The sequence below is a fragment of the Camelina sativa genome, chromosome 1 (genome assembly GCF_030686135.1).
Source record: "Camelina sativa cultivar CO46 ecotype springtype chromosome 1, ASM3068613v1".
NCBI classification, from domain to species: Eukaryota; Viridiplantae; Streptophyta; class Magnoliopsida; order Brassicales; family Brassicaceae; genus Camelina; species Camelina sativa.
Window position 1 is genome coordinate 25779179 of NC_141880.1, and position 18825 is coordinate 25798003.

General features: G+C 39.1%; 3 protein-coding genes across 10 annotated transcripts; 1 reads left to right on the plus strand and 2 right to left on the minus strand.

Moving 5' to 3' along the window:
• Window positions 1-4: 4 nt before the first annotated feature.
• On the minus strand, window positions 5-2494 carry LOC104701894 (RPM1 interacting protein 13). 5 transcript variants are annotated; one of them, XR_015564267.1, is made up of 5 exons: window positions 1802-2494; window positions 1376-1462; window positions 710-1287; window positions 481-614; window positions 80-102 (listed from the first exon to the last, which is right to left on the minus strand). XR_015564267.1 is itself a non-coding variant. In XM_087462609.1 (4 exons), the coding sequence occupies exons 1-4, from the start codon at window positions 2168-2170 to the stop codon at window positions 94-96; spliced, it is 1272 nt and encodes a 423-aa protein (XP_087318735.1). In that variant the 5' UTR covers window positions 2171-2494; the 3' UTR covers window positions 5-93. The 5 variants fall into 5 exon arrangements, 4 of the variants coding, with proteins under 4 accessions (XP_087318735.1, XP_010415967.1, XP_010415955.2 ...); XM_087462609.1 differs by having other exon boundaries at window positions 5-102; window positions 481-1287; XM_010417665.3 differs by lacking the exon at window positions 80-102 and having other exon boundaries at window positions 252-614.
• A 1648-nt stretch (window positions 2495-4142) lies between these two features.
• LOC104701884 (uncharacterized) lies at window positions 4143-10569 on the plus strand. 4 transcript variants are annotated; one of them, XM_010417643.3, is made up of 19 exons: window positions 4143-4615; window positions 4901-6004; window positions 6147-6347; window positions 6561-6644; window positions 6850-6909; window positions 7013-7057; window positions 7153-7349; window positions 7450-7941; window positions 8047-8137; window positions 8234-8413; window positions 8508-8597; window positions 8778-8840; window positions 8913-8987; window positions 9071-9121; window positions 9323-9400; window positions 9516-9650; window positions 9738-9845; window positions 9944-10009; window positions 10116-10569. In XM_010417643.3, the coding sequence occupies exons 2-19, from the start codon at window positions 4934-4936 to the stop codon at window positions 10188-10190; spliced, it is 3162 nt and encodes a 1053-aa protein (XP_010415945.2). In that variant the 5' UTR covers window positions 4143-4615; window positions 4901-4933; the 3' UTR covers window positions 10191-10569. The 4 variants fall into 4 exon arrangements, 2 of the variants coding, with proteins under 2 accessions (XP_010415945.2, XP_019084832.2); XR_015564261.1 differs by having other exon boundaries at window positions 4336-4615; window positions 8052-8137; XM_019229287.2 differs by having other exon boundaries at window positions 4336-4611.
• Window positions 10570-10588: 19 nt separating this feature from the next.
• LOC104701873 (uncharacterized) lies at window positions 10589-13709 on the minus strand. Its single transcript, XM_010417634.3, has 8 exons — window positions 13011-13709; window positions 12696-12908; window positions 12403-12603; window positions 12176-12283; window positions 11897-12031; window positions 11562-11813; window positions 11152-11472; window positions 10589-11059 (listed from the first exon to the last, which is right to left on the minus strand). Exons 1-8 carry the CDS (start codon window positions 13557-13559, stop codon window positions 10871-10873), a joined length of 1968 nt encoding a protein of 655 aa, XP_010415936.2. The 5' UTR covers window positions 13560-13709; the 3' UTR covers window positions 10589-10870.
• Between the last annotated feature and the right edge of the window lie 5116 nt (window positions 13710-18825).

Here is an 18825-nt window from a genome sequence, read left to right on the forward strand (position 1 = left end):
GCTCTTGATCCAAATGAGCAGTTTAGTTTCACACTTTATATATCTATCCCTTTTGGATTGTTGTTGAGAGCCTTTGCTGTTTGTGTGGCTATGTTACTTACTCTGATAGCAACTTTGTTAGTGTTACAACTTATTATACATGATATTGTGATTTTGTACGTACACTTTTCATTTTTGACCTAAGAACAATTAAAACCTAAATTATATAAGCTTACGATTTCTAACCATCTTTTTCCGCCAACAAAACAATATTTATGTCAATTGACAAAAATGAACTTTTTCAACTTCAATTATCTGACGTACTAGTAGCAGCTAATTAATAATATGATACACACATAGGTAATGTATCTACTCACTCTACTAATCAGTGAAGAAAGTTAGCCTAAGGACAATGATAAGATACAAACTAACAGTTATGCTTCAATCATTCAAGAAGGTTTCGAAATCAAATGAAAACGTACCAACAGAGTCTTGACTTACCGGTTCGGGCAAAGGACTAACCGGCCCGGATTGGTTAGGGTTGTCCATTAGCCAGTTCTCAAATTCCGATAGTTTGGTCTCCAAGACGTTTTCATTAGTCCCTGGTTGCTGCTGTACCGTCGCTGTCTGTGAATCTGCAGTAGTAAGAGGAGCCTCAGATGGAACAAACAGATCCACAAACTGACGATTTCCACTACCATGTATGTTCTGGTCTGAATGTCTAGTGTACCTATTGCTCTGAGAACCAGGTAGAGCTGTGCAATGATCACTAACACTCGGCTGATAATTGCGTTGTTGAGTGTACATATCCGGGCTTATTGGCGGTGGTGCCACTACGGAAGAGCTGTGGTGGCTTGATCGTGAAGCATCGTTATACCGGATGCTGTTACCACTTCCCGCAGAAGAGGCAACTCGGGATCGTTGCCTATAAGAACTTCTATCCTTTTGGATCACGTTGTTGCAAACACTGCTCAATGACTGCGCTGGTCGACTCTGCAACCCTTGATTGTGTGGAATCGGTTGCCTGATTCTAAGCCTGGCTTTGACATTTGAGGGATTAGCAACACGGGTAGATGATGAACAAGGCCTGATACCAACCTGGTTCTGAAGCAAAGTGTTTTGTGATAACCGTAAGATACTTGGAGTAGGTTTAGAAGATGGTGGGGTAGGCATGTATCCCGTCCTGAAGAATTCGCGCTGAGTCTGCCATATCTTCTCGTTATCATTAGCATGACAATGATTTATGGTGGAGACACCAATAGACCAGTACGGACATGGAGCACGGATGTCACACACATAACAGTGACACTTGAAAAGTGAAACCAAAAGAAAAAGGATTAGCCAGGAAACAGAACCATTAAAGCTCCGTGCAGAATTAGAGTCTTTAGATGCTTACCATGTCGCAGTACTTCTCATGTGAGGTTGAGTTGAACGCATACTTAGCACACGAATGTCGAGGATGAGGGAAATCTCTACATGCTATCTACAAAACAAATAATTTTGCTTTTGAGTATTAGGGAAACTTAAAAGTGTACAACACCTGCATAAAGAAGATGGAACACACCAACAAACAAACAATCCAAAGATACACTGATTAGTACACAATTACACCAAAACAGTTCAATGAATCAACCATTCCCCACAACAGTTCCTAGACAAAAAAAGGTCTACATATTCTTCTACTTATGAAATACCCAATCAATCATTGTCATGAAATTACCAAGCCTCATAGCTAAACAAGACTAACGCATACATACAGAATCAAAATGAAAAAAGAGAACTTGGAATTGGAAATGAAAAGGGTCAAGTGGGAATACTATACCTCACCCTTTTGACCAACTACAAGCACATCATCGTCATCATCATCATTATTCTTGGCTAATTTATCATCACCATCTCCGTCCACTAAAGCAGTCTTCGTCGTCTTGTCGGGATCACCATCCAAAATCACACAATCGTCGTCATCATCATCATCCTCCTTTGGCTTCCGATACTGAGAATCAACGCAACCTTTCACCTCAGAAAGAACCTCGACTAAATCGGTACTGTCCGATTTATCATCGACGGAGTCGATAACATTGTTTAGCCATTTGAAGTACTCTTTGTCTACTACTCCTGTATTGATCTCCTCCTCCTCCTCGTCTGAGCTGATATCGACAACAACAACATCATTATGATTTCCCGAACCCATTTTTCGAAACCGGATCACAAGAACTCTTCAAATGGATGCGAAACTCGGAGCGATTTCGAAGTCGAACAATGGATCAGAAGGCATGTGAGAGGACACCAGAATCCAGTAGATTTACCGAATTGTAAGAATAATACCAAAAAAGGAAGACTTGATTTTGTTTATTACCCGGGAAATTTTCGAGGTAATAAGAAATGGAAACTTTGAACAAAGAAATTAGGGTTTGGTTTGGACAAAAGTCACAAAAGCAGATATTGTGCTGCTTCCTGGTGGTGACGAAGAATGACGACGAGTTTTTTTTTTTTTTTTTTTTGTGAAGATGGGCCTAATGGGCCTTAACTCAATACATATATATAGGGCTAGTGATTTCATATAAATTGTTTTGGTTTTGATATATCATTATTTTTTTCCTAATGATCAAACTCTTCTTATTATTTTAAGAACTCCTATATTTTACTCCCAAGTTTCAACGTTTTACAATAAAGCACCTCTAACTTTTAGTGGAGTATTGTTATGTTTGTTGAAGATTGACTAAGGAAAAATAAATTAATATCGCTGTCAATGTCATTGACCGCTGTTTAGTAGCTATCGACATTTGACACCACTTGTCTAACAACAAAACTCTTTTATCATGTAGTATATATATATTCATATATTCTTTGGTTGCAAAAGTTTAATTTCTACTATTTTGTATTGAAAAGACAACATCAAAACAAATCTTTTGCTTAGGAAATAAAATTATTAGGAATATTAGTTGTAATTTGTAGTGTAATACGGAGTTAAACAAAAAAGGATGAAGTATTTTATGTAAGAAATATACACAAATTCCAAGACCAAAAGTGGTGGGCAAAGAGCATGTGCGACCTAAGCCATCTTCACAGTATAAATGGCGCCTCAGCTTCCGCATCTCCCTTATAATATACTCATCGTTTAGCGTGTTATGTGCACGTTCTAACAAACCTTCTAATCTGCATTTTTTTTTTTTTTTTTTGTTTTACATGAAGATGGAAGCATTGACAATTTTGTTGAATTTTTCATTTCGGTTCTCCTGCTACTAAACACTACGTTTGAACAAGTCAAGCCCTCTTAAGTCTGTTGATACATAAGATATAATTAATAATGAAATTTATTGCGTTGAAGAACAAAAAATCAACCTTCATGACTCATCATGATTTTTCTGTCTTTCTTTATGCTGGTCAAAAGGGATCTCTCGTAACAGTCAAATCCAACGGCTGAGATTGAAAGGAAGAATGTAGCGCGTGAGAGAGACATCTAAACTTAAACCAATGTATCTCTCTCTGTCTTATTCATTCAAGTTCAACTTCAACCATTTTGGGTTCGGTAAAGCGCTACCGCACGTTCAAAGTCAATTCCAAGTTTCAACGTTTTACAACAAAGCACCTCTAACTTTTAGTTGTTTTACAGATTGGTGACCAAACTTTTAATTATAACTGTTTTTTTTGGTAAATTAGTTGCTATATATAGCATTCTAAAAATATATATATTTTATTTGAAAAAATATAAATACAATAATTACAAATTATAACATAAGAACATTTAAGTGATGCTGGTTTCTCCAATTCATGTTTATAAATGTTAAACCAAGAGCAACTGATTTTACGCCTACTGATATAGTTAACAACATACAGTAGAATTGCTCTAAAAGCAAAGTGAATTGTGATCAAACTATCTAGAGATGTAATGATTGAGTTTGTGTTAGTAGCTAGAATTTCTTAATATTTAAAAAAAAAACTATAGATTTTCAATATGTTCTACATTTGGCAAAAGAAGAAGAAAAAAACGATTCAGATGTCGGCATAGGAATGCATAATTGGATTGGATAAATTGCTTTTTCCGTTATTGTGTGTGGGTTGAGTAGTAGTAATGAGGTTTAAATTAGATAAAAACAAGTCAAATAAATCAACAAATTTGTGGGGTGTTCGTTCATATAAAAACATGAAGGCCACGTTTAGTAGAGTTAAAGGAAACAAAAAAATACGTGAGGGAGGACGGAGGGTTAAAAAAGAAGAAGAAGACCAAATGAATGAAAAGAAGATGAGCTTGTGTGTCTCTTCGTCTTCTCCTGGTCTCAAGTAATAACCTCTCCTCCTCCCCTTTTTCGTAAAAAGTTCTATTTTTAGTACAAACTTTATTTATCTGTCTTTTTCGTCCCTCCCTCCCCATCCCCAACCAAAAAAAAAAAAAAAAAGAAAATTGAAAAAAACAGAAAGAAAGATTACAATTTCCACTTTTGTTGTTTTTTGTAATCTCTTTCTCTTCTCTCTCTCTCTAATCTAATCTTCGCATTCATTGCGTTCCCTCCATAATCCAAGCTTCCGTTACAAGTTCTCTTTTCTTTTTCTTTTTTTTTTTTTGGATTTTTCTTTGTTTGAATCCTCAACTAAATATTCCCCAGGAGGAGCTTTGATTTTGCTGGAAGATTTGTAGGTATTTAATTTTGAGGATTCGAAGTTTTTTATTTATATATTATTAATTTGTCACACACATAGCTGGAACCTTGAATTCGTTTTTTTTTTTTTGAAGTTGATACTTTCAACTCTTCTGGAAAATTAGGGTTTCGTTATATATATTAGGATTGGTTTATTGAGATCGTAAGATTGTTCAAGTTCCAATAGGTTCTCACAGGAGAAATTGCGATTCATCTTTCTTTTTTTCTTTTTGTAAGTTTTTAATACTTCTCTGATTAGTTTGTTTGATACTTTGATGTTATAGGAGAAATTATGGGAGTAGTGATTGAATTTGGTCATGTTGTGTGAGGGAGGGAGGGAGGGAGACAGTTGCTGTATGAAGCAGGCGGATATGCTGCAGGGAGACGTGTTGGCTGTTCATCGGGGAGATAGAAGAAATAGAGTAGGATACCCGAAGAACACGGATGTGGAAGAAGAAGATTTTAGGGATGGCGATGATGATGGTTGGAGAACATTGACTAGCAGGGATGACCACAACAACACGTTGGACATGGTTAAGGAAGGTTTGTTTTTGAAAGATGATGAAGTAGACGTGGTGGGTACCCCGAGGAGTGAAAGACAGGTTATGGAGGAAATTGATGTTGAGGGCAGTCCTGTAACGAGTGAAATAAATGGAGAAAATGCTGAGTGTTGCTCATCTGAGAGTGTTCAGAATGATAACAACGGACATGAGTCTTTGGAAAAGGTAAATAAGGGTAGTGAACAAGCTGTGTTGGAGAGAGATGAAGAAGATTCTGGTTCAGGTTCACCTGAGAGGGATGACAATGCTACTCCTAGTACAGAGATTAAAGAAGTGGCAAATGGTCGAGCTAAAGCAGATGAACTCCTTCATCTCAAGGTGGGTGAAACCGGAGAAGCTACAGGAATAGGTAATAGATGTGATAATAAGGATGAGAACAGATTGTTGGAAAGTAACAACAGTGATGATAACTCGAGTTTGGTGCTGAGGGAAAATGATGATGAACCGCAGAGTCCAAGATGCGAGGTACCACTTAATGACACAAGTATTAGAAAGATGGAAATGAGAGAAGTTACAGGAGAGCAGGACTCCTCCTCTTCCCCATATACTGAGGATGCTGTTAAAGCAGCTGGAGAGCAATATCAAAACGTATACTTCAATGGACCTGTCTTACCGCAGTCACCTACACAAGGACATAGGCGCAGCCAAAGTGAGATTGGGACTCCTGGACACAGGCGCACCAACAGTTTCCAGAGATTGAAAACACAGATGCAAAAGGCTTGGCGTGGGGTCAGCAATCTTCGTGAGGATAACCGCCCCACTTTCAATCCTGAGGTCTTAGCTAACCAAAAAAGACAGTGGTACCAGCTTCACTCTTCTAAAGCTCTGGTATTTATGCTCTCTTGGGTGTCCTGTTAAACCTTTTAAACACATTTCTGGCTACTTAGTTCTTCCCCATAATCGTCTAACGATTCTGGTCTTCGCATAGAATATTAGCTATCCAATATTTTCCATTTGTTAAATACTCTAGGATCAAGGAAAAGTAAAGGAGCCAACGTCACTATTTGAACATTTTATCATTGTGGGGCTTCATCCGGAAACGAATTTGAAGCCCGTGGAAGAGGCTTTCCGTAGAAGAAAGAAATGGGAAATGGAGATGTCAAGGTATGAAGTGGCAGACTACAGAATACTCCGTCACCGTGGGCCTCAGTTTCCAATATTGGAGCCACAGGTTTGTGTTACCTTGGTTTTTTTCTCTGAGTTCACATTGTTTTGGCATGTTTAGAAACATGTAATTTGTTTTTATTCATGTTTTTTTTGTCTCGTTGTATACTATGTTTGCCACTCTTTCATTTCTTCTGATAGTTATATGCGTCTGTTCTGCTTCATGGCAGATTTTAGTTGGTTTCGTGCTTCTCTTTATCAACTTTCATTCAATGCACAGATTCTTTTTAAATACCCTCCTGGGAAGAAGGTGGTAATGCGTCCAAAGGATCTAGCAACTTTCTGTTTCCCTGGTGGTGTCAAGGTATGATATGTCTGGTGTGCATCTTTATTTATTCTAATGTTCTTCCGTGTATTATTAGTTATGAGCCATGTCAGTTAACTAGAGAATTTACATAGAATTGATTCGTACTACTGGTAATAATATTCATCATGTTAGTTGGTATCATTGGGTTATTCTGTGATATATGCAGCAACTAAGACTGTTAAAACGTGATTATTCTGAACAGGCACGGCTTTTGGAGAGGACCCCATCTCTCAGTGATCTAAATGAGCTCGTGTATGGACAGGTCTGAAAATTGCTCTAAATAAGATATCTGTATGAGCTTCTGTAGTTCATCTATGTTAGTTGGAATATAGGTTTACATATTATGCTTTTTGAGTTCACTGCAGGAACATTTAGGAACAGATGATTCATCGTTCATATTTTCGTTCAAGGTAATCTATATTTTCTTTTTGCCTCTCTAAATTTTTTAGTGTCAGACTTCCACCAGTCATGTCAAGTAACATGAGGCAATCAAATTCTCTGTCAGGTAGCAGATGATGCGACATTGTATGGTGTTTGCTTACATGTCTCTGAGATTGTTCAGAGACCCCCTGGTGTATTAAGCACTGCGTCACCCTTGCATTCATCTGGAGGAGGCAGTCGTTTTTTGGTTTCTGCACCTCGATGCTATTGCTTGCTGACCAGAGTTCCTTTCTTTGAACTACACTTCGAGATGTTAAACAGGTAATTTAAGATGCCCTTACTCTTAGTAGTTACTGGCTTTTCCTTGCATCAAACAAAGACCGAGAAGCTTATGCTGAAGGTCATTCACATGTTGATGCAGTATGATAGCACAGGAGCGGCTAAAACGGATAACCGAATTTGTCAGTGAGATGTCTCTTGCTGCTGCATGCTATCGTCCACCAATGTCGAGGACGAATGATCAAATCGATGGCCGTGTCTCTTCGCCTCGTAGCAACCCTGATGATTGGATGGCTTCTGCAATACCTGTTGAGGGAGTCATGGCACTCACGGCCGCTGCTGCTGGATTGATATCTGATAGTGAGCTTTCGAACTTTGCAGAACCTCAATCTCCAGATAGTGTTGTCACCAGTGATGCTTCAGATGTAAGCCAGATCAAGGAAATAGAAAGAGATGGCAGAAAAGTTTTCCATTGTTACGATGATAATTCTTCTGAAGTATTTGAGAACCACTTGGGTACCCCTGAAAGAACGTCCCAAAGCTATGAGAATGGCCACACTTCTCCAGAGGTTACATGTGTTGATCCTAGGACCCAACCAATTGAGCGTCATGAAAGCTGTGAGTCTGTGTACAGGTAAGTTAACACAAATTGATCTAACTACTCCTTATCTCCAAGTAATGTGGTTGTCTTCTTTTCAGTTAATGTTATGATTCAGATTTACATTTTTATATATGGCAGTTCAGCTAGAAGTGTGTTGTCAGATGACATTGATGATTTATCAAATAGTGAAAATGATTTCGGAGATGAGTTAATACTGGAATGGGCTAAGGTAAGGAGACCACTAGTAGCTTCACTATATTTAGTTGCTCTATCATCTCTTCTTCACGGTTCTCATATACTGTTATATGGTATCTCACCTTGATAGGAACACAACAATGATGCGTTACAGTTAGTTTGCGGCTACCATTCATTGGCAATTCCTTCCCGTGGAAGTGAAGTAGTTTTCCACCCACTGGAACATTTACAATCCATCGCGTATACCCGTCCTCCAGTTACAGCTTTAGGTTTGTCAGAAGAATATATTTGCTCTTCTGATTCTTCCGAGGTATATTTGATTTCGGAAAATATCCTTGTGTAGTCTTGTCTCTATTTTATAGTCTCATCTCAACAACTTTTCTTCTTCTTCTTCTTTGCCAAAGATAAATGCAAGGTTGACAGCTGCTGAGGAGGCCATGGGTCTCTCAATGTGGACAACAGCAACAGTTTGTCGTATTCTCTCTCTTGAAACTGTATGGCCTCTTCTTTAGCATCCTTTCTTTTCTTGTGGTTGTTCAGTGTCTCTTTTAGAACAACCTATCGATAAGGAACTATTGTTTTGCGTTGGGTGTCCATCTCTCTTTATTGTGCCTTGAGAGTGTTTTCACTGGTAACATATATCTGGAGTTACAAAGTATTTTTCTTCCTTCCAGATAATGTCACTCCTTGCTGGAGTATTATTAGAGAAGCAAATTGTTGTAATCTGCCCGAATCTGGTTAGTTAAATCTATCTTCTGATCGTTATTCAAATGGAAATGGTCACTTGAACTGACTGACAACTATTGCAGGGTGTTTTGTCAGCAATAGTACTGTCTCTTGTGCCAATGATTCGGCCATTTCAGTGGCAGAGTTTATTGCTTCCGGTAAGCATGACATCACTAGTAAAAAAAGTTGACCAGTCGAATGTGTAGTTTTCTTGTCGTAACTTCTCTCTGTTTGTCTTCAGGTTCTGCCTGGAAGGATGTTTGATTTCCTCGAGGCACCAGTTCCCTTCCTTGTAAGTTTATACTCCATATATAAAGTAACTTGTGCGATGTCTTTAAAAGCTAGATGATTCCTTATTCTGCGGAGTTGAATGTTCATCAGTCTATATAATAAACACCATAAAAACCCCGAATCTAGTCCATGCTGCATCGTCAATCATGAACTATGTATGTTTCTTGTTGCTCACATGGTCTGCGTTTGCGTCACCTGGCAGGTCGGTATACACAGTAAACCTATTGATTGGAAGGTCAAGACGTCTAATCTTATTCTAGTTAACATCCTCAATAATCAGGTTGGTGGCCTCATCATGATGAGAGTCCTTTCATTTCTTTCTTTCTGTTCAGTACCCGAAACCGTCGATAATATCTATAGTCTGAAGGGATGTAACGTTTACTATGTTTCTCCAGGTCAAAATATGTAACATGCCAGCATTGCCTCAGTGTAGAGAACTTGTGGCTCAGTTGGCTCCACTCCATGCCACACTGGCTCATCAGAGCTCGAACGCTAGAAGACACCCGGTTTATAAATGCAATGAAGTGCAAGTAAGTAGTTTACCAATTATGTCCTAAAATTGTGTACCAAAACTTAAAATTACTTGACCCGATTTCATATGACCGACTGATTCTCAGGCAGAAGCGGCGACTAAATTCTTGAGCGTAATGAGAGATTACATGGAGTCTCTTTGCTCAGATTTACACTCTCATACCATAACAAGTGTTCAATCTAATAGCGACAGGGTACTTGTACTTATATAGCGACTCTTCCCAAAAAGCGTAACAAGAAGAACTACTTCCTCTCTATACCTAACTAAACTATCTGAAACTTTCTTTCTCAGGTTTCTCTACTCCTAAAGGACAGTTTTATTGATTCATTTCCTGGTAGAGACCGACCCTTCATTAAGGTACAAAGTCCTCTTTAATGATCTTGGGATCAGATTTTGATATTCCCACTGAAATCCAGAGACTAACAAGCTCTATTTCTTCTTCTATTATTGTGGCTTTTTGCAGTTATTTGTAGACACACAACTATTTAGTGTTTTATCAGACTCACGACTATCGAGCTTTGAGAATGGGGGTCGCTGAAGCTCATCAACCTATACAATACAAACTGAAGATACCATCCAAAGTCAAAATCATACAAAAACAGATAAAAAAGAAGCAATTGAGGGTAACTTTACTTACTACCCTTTATACAGAGAGAGAGAGAGAGGGAGAGAAGACTGAACAGGTGATGAATACAAATGTTAACTCACATTTTACTGCAGTGAAAAAGTAAGAATACGAGAAAACAGAGACATGCTTATCGTGTCTGGATCTCTGATCCTTTTTGTCATTAACAAACTTGTTTGAAAACTTCTTTCCTGCTCTTTTTATATTAGTCATCTCTCAATAGAAGCTTACTTGATTTCATGTTTCACAATGATTCTCAGAATAAATGAGATTATGCTTACTCTTTTCAGTATGGACATTACTTATTTGCATTTTTGCCAAATCAAATCTATTTAATCTGATATTTCAGGTAAAAAAAAATATCTATGAACAAAACAATACTTCAACCTAGGGAAATTGATGCGATACCAAAACGCTGTCCCACAATTTTTTTCTGCAAAATGTAGCGCTAACAATGGAGGAATGCAAAAATGCAAATCCGGAATAAGTATGTTTTTTTTTTCTGTTATCCTACAGTGCCATGATTTGTGATCATTATACAGTATCCATGGAAATGGTCGTTGAGAAAGTGAAGTACTATATGGAAACACTGATTATTTTTTCGTGTCACCTTCTTTTTCTTCTTCTTCCTCGTCATCAGATTTAGCGAAGATGGTCTTAGGCTGCGTCTGAGAGTAAGCAGGAGCAATAAACTTAGGATCTTTTACAGCAACCTCTGCGTATTTCAATATCGCTTCTCTTGGATCTTCCTCCATCCACGTCTCTTTGATCATCCCACCTTGCTGTAAACACACACACACAACAACAATATTTCAATATACACAGATAGATAACCCGAATAGCAAAATCAAAGACGATACCCAAGGCTCATTACCTTCATAAGATACTGTGTTAACAAGCTACTACCAGTAGTCCCAACTCTTCCACCATGACCAGGACCTGACATGGGAACCTCAGGCTTGTGGGATTTAAGAGGATCCTTCAATGCTTTCTCTCTTTCTCGTTTACGGCTTGGTGCGTCTCTGAACAATGGTAATGCATGAGGATTGTGTATTACTGGTTCTGGTTGGTAATCGTCTACAGATTTCTTCCTTGGTGCACGTGCAACACAGACGCATGCGCCTCTCTTGCTCTGGGTTGGATCGTAAAGAATGTGAGTTCCTCCTTGGCTTTTGTCTCCAGATGTTGCAAATATCTACAGCAATAGAGGAAATCAGATGTGAAGTTGAGAATCACATTTAATTAGAGGAATGGAACAGTGCTTTTATTGTTGTTGATGTTTACCTGATTCAACTTTGGGTGCCAAGCACATTGCACCACACTGCAAGTTGGAGAGATTCCGACTTTCTGAACAATCTCCAGTTTGGTGCGATCGTAAAAGCAGAGCAAGCCTCCTATTGAGCTATCTTTCTCAACGGATGTTCCAGTCAGAATGATTTGTTCGTCTGGACTAAAGGCCACATTGGTTTGGGGGTAATTATTAGGGAGACCCTCGAAAGCTTTGAGAGCTTCTTTCATCTGCCGCAAGTCCCAAACCTGATCAAGATTCAAAAAAGAACTCAGTTTCCAGTGCTGAGCAAACTGGTCAAAAACAGGATTATGATCTATCTAAGGTATACCTTTAGAGAACCATCAAAACTCCTTGACAACAGGATTCTCCCATCACTAGAGAACTTTACAGAGGTTATATCATCAGTGTGGGCATTCCCTACGTATATATTAGGCCGGCTTCCCCATCCCGGTTTACTCCAAATCTGGATCCAAAGAAAAAGAAAGATATAAGACCATTAATCTAGCCAAATTGCATTGTACTCTAATCGTGTCAGACTATATAGACACACAAACTTTCCCTGACACAATGTAATCAGGAAATCAGAACAAGCTTTTCCAAACATTACCTGTATAGATCCATCTCCTACGCCACCGGCGATACGCTTTCCATCACGGTCCCAAGCACAGGTAGTAACTGGAATCCTCCCTGGTCTAGCAAGCTTCGGCTTAATAACCTGTTCCAATAAAACAGTTAAATGATACCACTTGCATGCTAAAATCAAACCACCATTATCATTTGAGAAGAATTGCAAATCAGAAACTGTAAGTATGGATATAGACAGGTAAAAAGTACCTGCGTTTGGCTTAGGAAGTTATTAACATCCCATATACGCAAAGACCCGTCTTCCGACGAAGTCAGAACCGTTTCCTTAATCCAAGGATGCCATTCCCCGCAAGTCAACCCACAAATATGTCCCTTAGTGTTCTTCAGATCACGAATATACATATCACCCTTTATGAACTCACCAAGAGTAAGTCCATCTCGATCATAAATCTGAAATTCAAAAAGAAGAAACGAAAGTGAGCAATTCAGAGGAACTGTAATAGAGAGTCAAGAGGAAACGTTTTCATGAAACACATATATACCTTAGCTTGTGCTGAACCAGTAACACATAGAAATTGACCAGAAGTGGGACTCCAGCTCAAGCTACGAACTTGGTGACCCTCAGATGGTTCGATCTGCCTAAAAGACTCAAGTCTTTTATTCATCCCTTGGAAATCGTACATGCGCACAGTGTAGTCATAGCTTCCGGAAAGAACTCTAGCTCCAGCACTATCGACAGCTAGAGACGAAACTATCTGATTCCACGAAACAAAAAAAATATTGCTCAATTTATCGAATTTAAAATCTGATTCCATGAGAGTAGTTCAAACAAGAGTTTTAGATTGTTTACTATATACCTTTGTGTGTCCCTTGAGTTGAATCTCCTTGCTCAGTGGAATCTGGTAACGATTCTGCTCGTTGTCATCAGCATCATCGCCATCTGAATCTTCATCCGAGTCTACTGCAGCCGGAGGCGGCGGCGGAGGACCGATCATATCATCTTCATCATCAGAATCATTACTGTTCACGAGTCCCTTTGGTGGCGGCGGTGGTCCCATTAAAACTCCGTCATCCTCCTCTTGCGTCGGTTTAGACGGAGGAGGTGGCGTACCAATGCCAAGATCATCATCGGAAGGAGCTAGACTGGAGCTATTAGGGTTACGATTCGGACCGGGGACACTTCGGAGCCAGGTTTCAGAGGAAGAAGACAAAGAAGGGAATCCGGATTCGGATTTACCGGAATTAGAATTCTTCGTGGCAAAATCAGACGAGACTTCGGCTTCGGTGGTGGCTACATCGGTGCGGCGAGTTGCGTTGTGGATAGCTTCGGTTGGCGCCGAAACATTCGATGTCTTACCGAACGAAAGAGGAAAATGAGCTCTTAGACCTTCCAATTCATCCTCCATGGCTAATCTCTTCTTCTTCTTGTTCTTCGTCAAATTAGGAATCGTCTTATTATACAAAGCCCGGTGACCTCGCCGCCATGAAAATTACCATAAATATAACCATACTGGCGAAAAGAGATGGTGGCGGTTAAGCCCATAAACAATAAACATAAGCATATTGGACCTCAAAATAAAAGCCCATTAATACCCATAAATATAAATTCAGCCTCAATATAAATGCCCAACAATACCCACCTTTCACACACTTGAACAATAATTTTTTTTGAAAGAATTACTCGAATGTTATCCAAAAGTTAGTTTATTACTCATATCTAACAATCATTAAACAGTTTTTTTTCAGATCAACAGTTACTTTTTTTTGTTTATATCAAAGAGAGAGAAAGTGAACAGTTTTCACTGTTCACAAACCGCGAAATTAAAAAAAAAACTCTCTCTCGTCGTCTCTCGTCGTCTCTCGTCGCCGGCGATACTCTGTCATTGTCCACTCTCTTGCCGTCAATCTCTTGCCATCTTTGCTCGCTCTCTCTGTCTTTTCGTCGTCGCTCTCTCTTTTTTCGTCGTCGCTCTGTCTCACCGTCTTTGCTCGCTCTCTCTCTATCTTCGTCGTCGTGTTTGTCTTCGTTTAAACGTTCTGGTATGTGTCGAGTGTTTAGTTTCGAGTTTTCCGGCTGAATGTGGGTTTTTATCGATGATTTACGGCTGATTCTCGCCGTCGTTAATGACAGATGATTTGTTAGATCTATTCGATTTGATGGCTGATTTACTTTTAGGGTTTACGGTTGATTTGTTAGATCTATTCGATTCGATGGCTGATTTGTTTTATTTTGCGGCTGAGTTACGGCTGAGTTTTGTATTGGTGACTGAGTTATTTTGTGCTTTAGATCTGAGTTATGTATTTGTGGCTGAGTTATGTTATGCTTTGTGTATGAGTTTGTTTTATGTTTTGGCTGATTTATTTTATGATTTACTTATGAATTATATTATTTATCAGATGTCGATGGTGAATATTTCTGAAGAACAAGCAAGGGATTATCCCCCAAGACTATACGCGGAAGGAAACTCTAATCTAGAGTTACGAGAAATTAATACCAATTTCAGGATGGGAGAATTTTCTGCGATTAAGGAAGCAATAGGACAGGATGTGTGGGAAAAAATAAAGGATCTACCAATTGGAATAATCTCTAAGCTAGTTGATAGCCAATTCGTCTGGTCTGGTAAGCTAGTACATTTCCTACTATGTAACCAGTTAAGGGTACATAAGAAGGAGCTTTGGTTTGTCGTTGGTGGTTAACCTATGAGGTTTGGGTTGAATGAATTTGCTCATGTGACGGGGTTAAACATAGACCCTATGCCGACAGAACGGTTTGAACTGGAAGAGAAACACAAAGACTTCTTCAGACTTTTGAAAGTGTCTGGTGGGGAAGGTCCATCATTAAATGAACTCAGGGAAGGACTGAAAGTGTGCCGGTCATGGATAAACCCTGATCACCGTAAATGGTTGGGGTTGTTGCTTCTTCAACACATTGGACTTTATAGTTTGCATCATAACTGTAGAATTCCATATGAAAGTGCCAAAAGAGTTTTTGATGATGAAGCAATGAAGACTTATCCGTGGGGTCGGTCAGCATTTGAAGCCCTTGTTGATAGCATAAAGTTGTTGAGGCCTATGGGGAAATTGTACACCCTTAGTGGGTTTACACCCGTGTTACAGGCTTGGGCGTATAAGTCCATCAAATGCCTTGGAGATCGGTTTGGGAATGCATCAGCTGAAGATGATGCCATACCGTTGCTTCGATGGCATGGAAACCGTACACGTTCAACGATGGAAACAGTTATTGCTGATGAGATCAGAGTGCTTGGTGAGGTGAGGTTTTGATTGTGTTATGATAGACTGATAGTTACTGGTTGAGTTATTGTTTTAAATGATGGCTAAGATATGGTTTATCAGTGGTTGAGTTATGGTTTAGTGATTGCTGAGTTATGGTTTAGTGATTGCTGAGTATGGTTTAGTGATTGCTGAGTAATGGTTTAGTGATGCCTAAGTTATGGTTCTATGATGGCTAATTTATGATCTATGATGGCTGAGTTATGTTTCTGTTATGGCTGAGTTATGGTTTAGTGATAGCTGAGTTAAAACTTACTGATGGGTTTCATAATCTCTTATGTTATAGTTGCGTGTCTGTAAAATGGTTATGAAGGAAAATGGCTGCGATCTATTTCATATGTGGCCAGATCAAGAAGACGACCTAGCTGTCGATCGCATGATCAAAGACATACATATGGATACGTTTGTTAAAGGTTTTTGGGAGGCTAAGGGGGGGGGGGAGTGATAAGAAGAAGAAGAAAAAGAAAGCTAAAGCAGCTGTTGAGCCTGAATCTCCTCCCACAAAGAAGCGGAAAGTCCAGAAGGATGAAACTTCAACCATTCAGGGTGGTGAATATAATGAGTTTATATTTTATGTAACCTTTTGTGTATTTGTTTCAGTTGGCTAGTGAGGAGGAAGATGCGGGGGAAGATGTGTCGGTTAGAACTCTTGTTAACTTGGTGTCTATGTTAAACTCAAGGTTTGACACCCTTGATACAAACATTGCCAATATGCCTTCTGATCTGGAAAAGAAGATTGGAGATAGTTTGGAAAAGAAGATGAATGAAAGGATGGAAACCAGGTTTGGATCTTTTGCGCGTGATCTCAAACAGATGAAAGATCACCTGCTTTCCATGGGTGTTGGACAAACTGCCAAAACACGAGACCTACGGAAAACACGGCATCTGCATATTCAAATTTCAAAATAAAGAACCTGGTACCACCAGACCTTCAGGCAAAACTATTGTCACCAAAAGATCCACTAGTCGTTCCAGGAAAAATGCAACAAAATTACTATGTCAACAGTCCTCCGGTAATGTCTGATTTATGTTAATTTTATGGCTGATTTTCCAGAATGTTTAGGTTGAGTTATCATTATCTTTAATTGTCTTCGCTATGTTACACAGGAAAAGAAATTTGTTGATGGCAGTGGTTTGGATGGGATCAGTAAGAATCTGATGGATGATTTTAATAATCCTCTTGATTTTCTTCAGAAGTCTCCAGCTGCTAAGAATTCTCCAGCTGCTAAGAAACCAGCTGATACGAAAACACGACCTTACACGAGGAGAAATGCCAAAGAGTTAGAGGCGACAGATAAGGCCAAAGAGTTAGAGGCGGCAAAGAAGGCCAAAGAAGTAGATGCGGCAAAGAAGGCCAAAGAAGTAGCTGCGGCAAAGAAGGCGAAAGAAGTAGCTGCAGCTGCGGCAAAGAAGGCTGGAGACATTCAGCTGAAGAAAAGAGGTATAAAGCCTAAAAATCCTAAAATGCACGTCAGTCCGTTGTCTCCTGTAAAACCTGGAGGCTTGAATAAGGGAGAAGCTGGTGCAGAAGCTGACCCAGAAGCTGGTGCAGAAGCTAGAGCAGAAGAAGATGGTGCAGAAGCTGATGAAAGCAGTGTATGTGAAATTACAGACCAGCTTATTGCTGAAGCCAATGCACTTGAACCTGAATCTGAAGAAGATGCAGAGGAACAGATTAGGCTTGATAGAATTAAAGTTTTAAGGATGGATAGTGTTATGCTGTCAGCGGATGGGAGTGCATTGAATACACAACAAGCTCATCCAAGCAGGATTTTCCCTTATATTGAAGACAACAAACTAACGTGCATGAGGAAGAACTGTTCACCTGGACCTGGTATATATGATCCTCTGGCACTTGTTGATCCGGTCCAGTTGCAGAAACTTTTAATTTATCTAAAGGAATATGAGTAATGAACCCTTTAGACCCTTTTTAACAAGTTAATCACATCTTGTTAACATTATATAAACTTGTGTTTATTTCTTTGTTAGGAATACTCTGTTAGGCAAGGGACCAGTCGAAGTTGAATTCTATAGGGAGGTAATCACCGAGCGAAAGGACTGGCCACTGAGGCTAGAAAAATATGGTACCTATGAGTGGCTTTCTGATGCAGTAAGTTAAATCCAAGTCCTGATGAATCAGTTTATATTAATGTCTTAGTTATTGTTCTCGTTGTCTGAGTTGTTGTTCTTTACTCAGTCACATTTTTTACAGCACATGGGCGCGTTTATGAGACTCCTTAGGATAAGGTACAACCGAGATCTCTTCCCATATCACAACAAACGCATTGCGTTTATAGACCCGTGGTTCACCAGTACGATGGTTCAAGATCATATTCAGTTCGAGATCAAACCCAAGTTGTTTAAATTCACTGGCAATAGTTATGAATATTTAGTTAAAGGTTTGATGCCTCGAGATCAACCTACTAATTTGAAGTGGATTGAAGATGTGGATCATCTGTATATTGCTCCACAAACAGGAGGCGATCACTGGGTGGCGCTGCACGTGGATCTGGTTAGGGGGCATATTGATTGGTATGGTAGCATCGTCGGACAAGTAACCAGAGAAAGTGAGGATATAATGCTGACTGCTTGTAGGGCGTTTACGCGGATGATTCCAGCAATGATGAACGAGAATGTTCCTCACAAATATCGTACACCTATTTCCAAACAGTTTACCTTCAGGAGGAAGACTAAAGCCAAGGTCCCGCAAAACGTACAGGTTGGTGACTGTGGCGTGTACGCTTTAAAGTTCATTGAATGCCTAGCGCTTGGTGTGTCTTTCGATGGAATCTGTGATCAAAATATCCAGGCTATATGTGTTAATTTAGCAGCAGAATTCTACGATGAGGCACCTGAATTTATGAATCAGTTTGACTAAAAAACATTTTTAATTCTTTTGGTAGGACTTGTACTTGGATATGTAAAAACATTTGGATTTCTTTGTTTAGTATCTTTTCAATGTTACGGCTGGGTTATGTACTTCGCACGGCTGAATTATAAGTAAATATTAAATAAACATATATGTTATGGCTGAGTTATGTACTTCATACAACTGAGTAAAGGCTGAGTTATGTACTTGGTACGACTTTGTTTGGTCTTTCGTTTCGTGCCTCAATAGTACAAAAAGTGTTGTTGGGGAAACCCAAAACAATAATTCTGTGTCTGCTCAGATCCACACGCGTAATAAATTCATAAAGTTAGCTTTTTCATACAAAATAATTAAAAATTGTACTCAAAATTCGAATAAAAAATAAAAAATTCTGACAAAGTGACTAAGTGATGGCTGAGTTACTGACTTACAAGGCTGACTTATGAAATATTTGTAAATTTACATTATTATAACTCAGAATTTAAATTTAGAATTGAAACATGAATATTAGA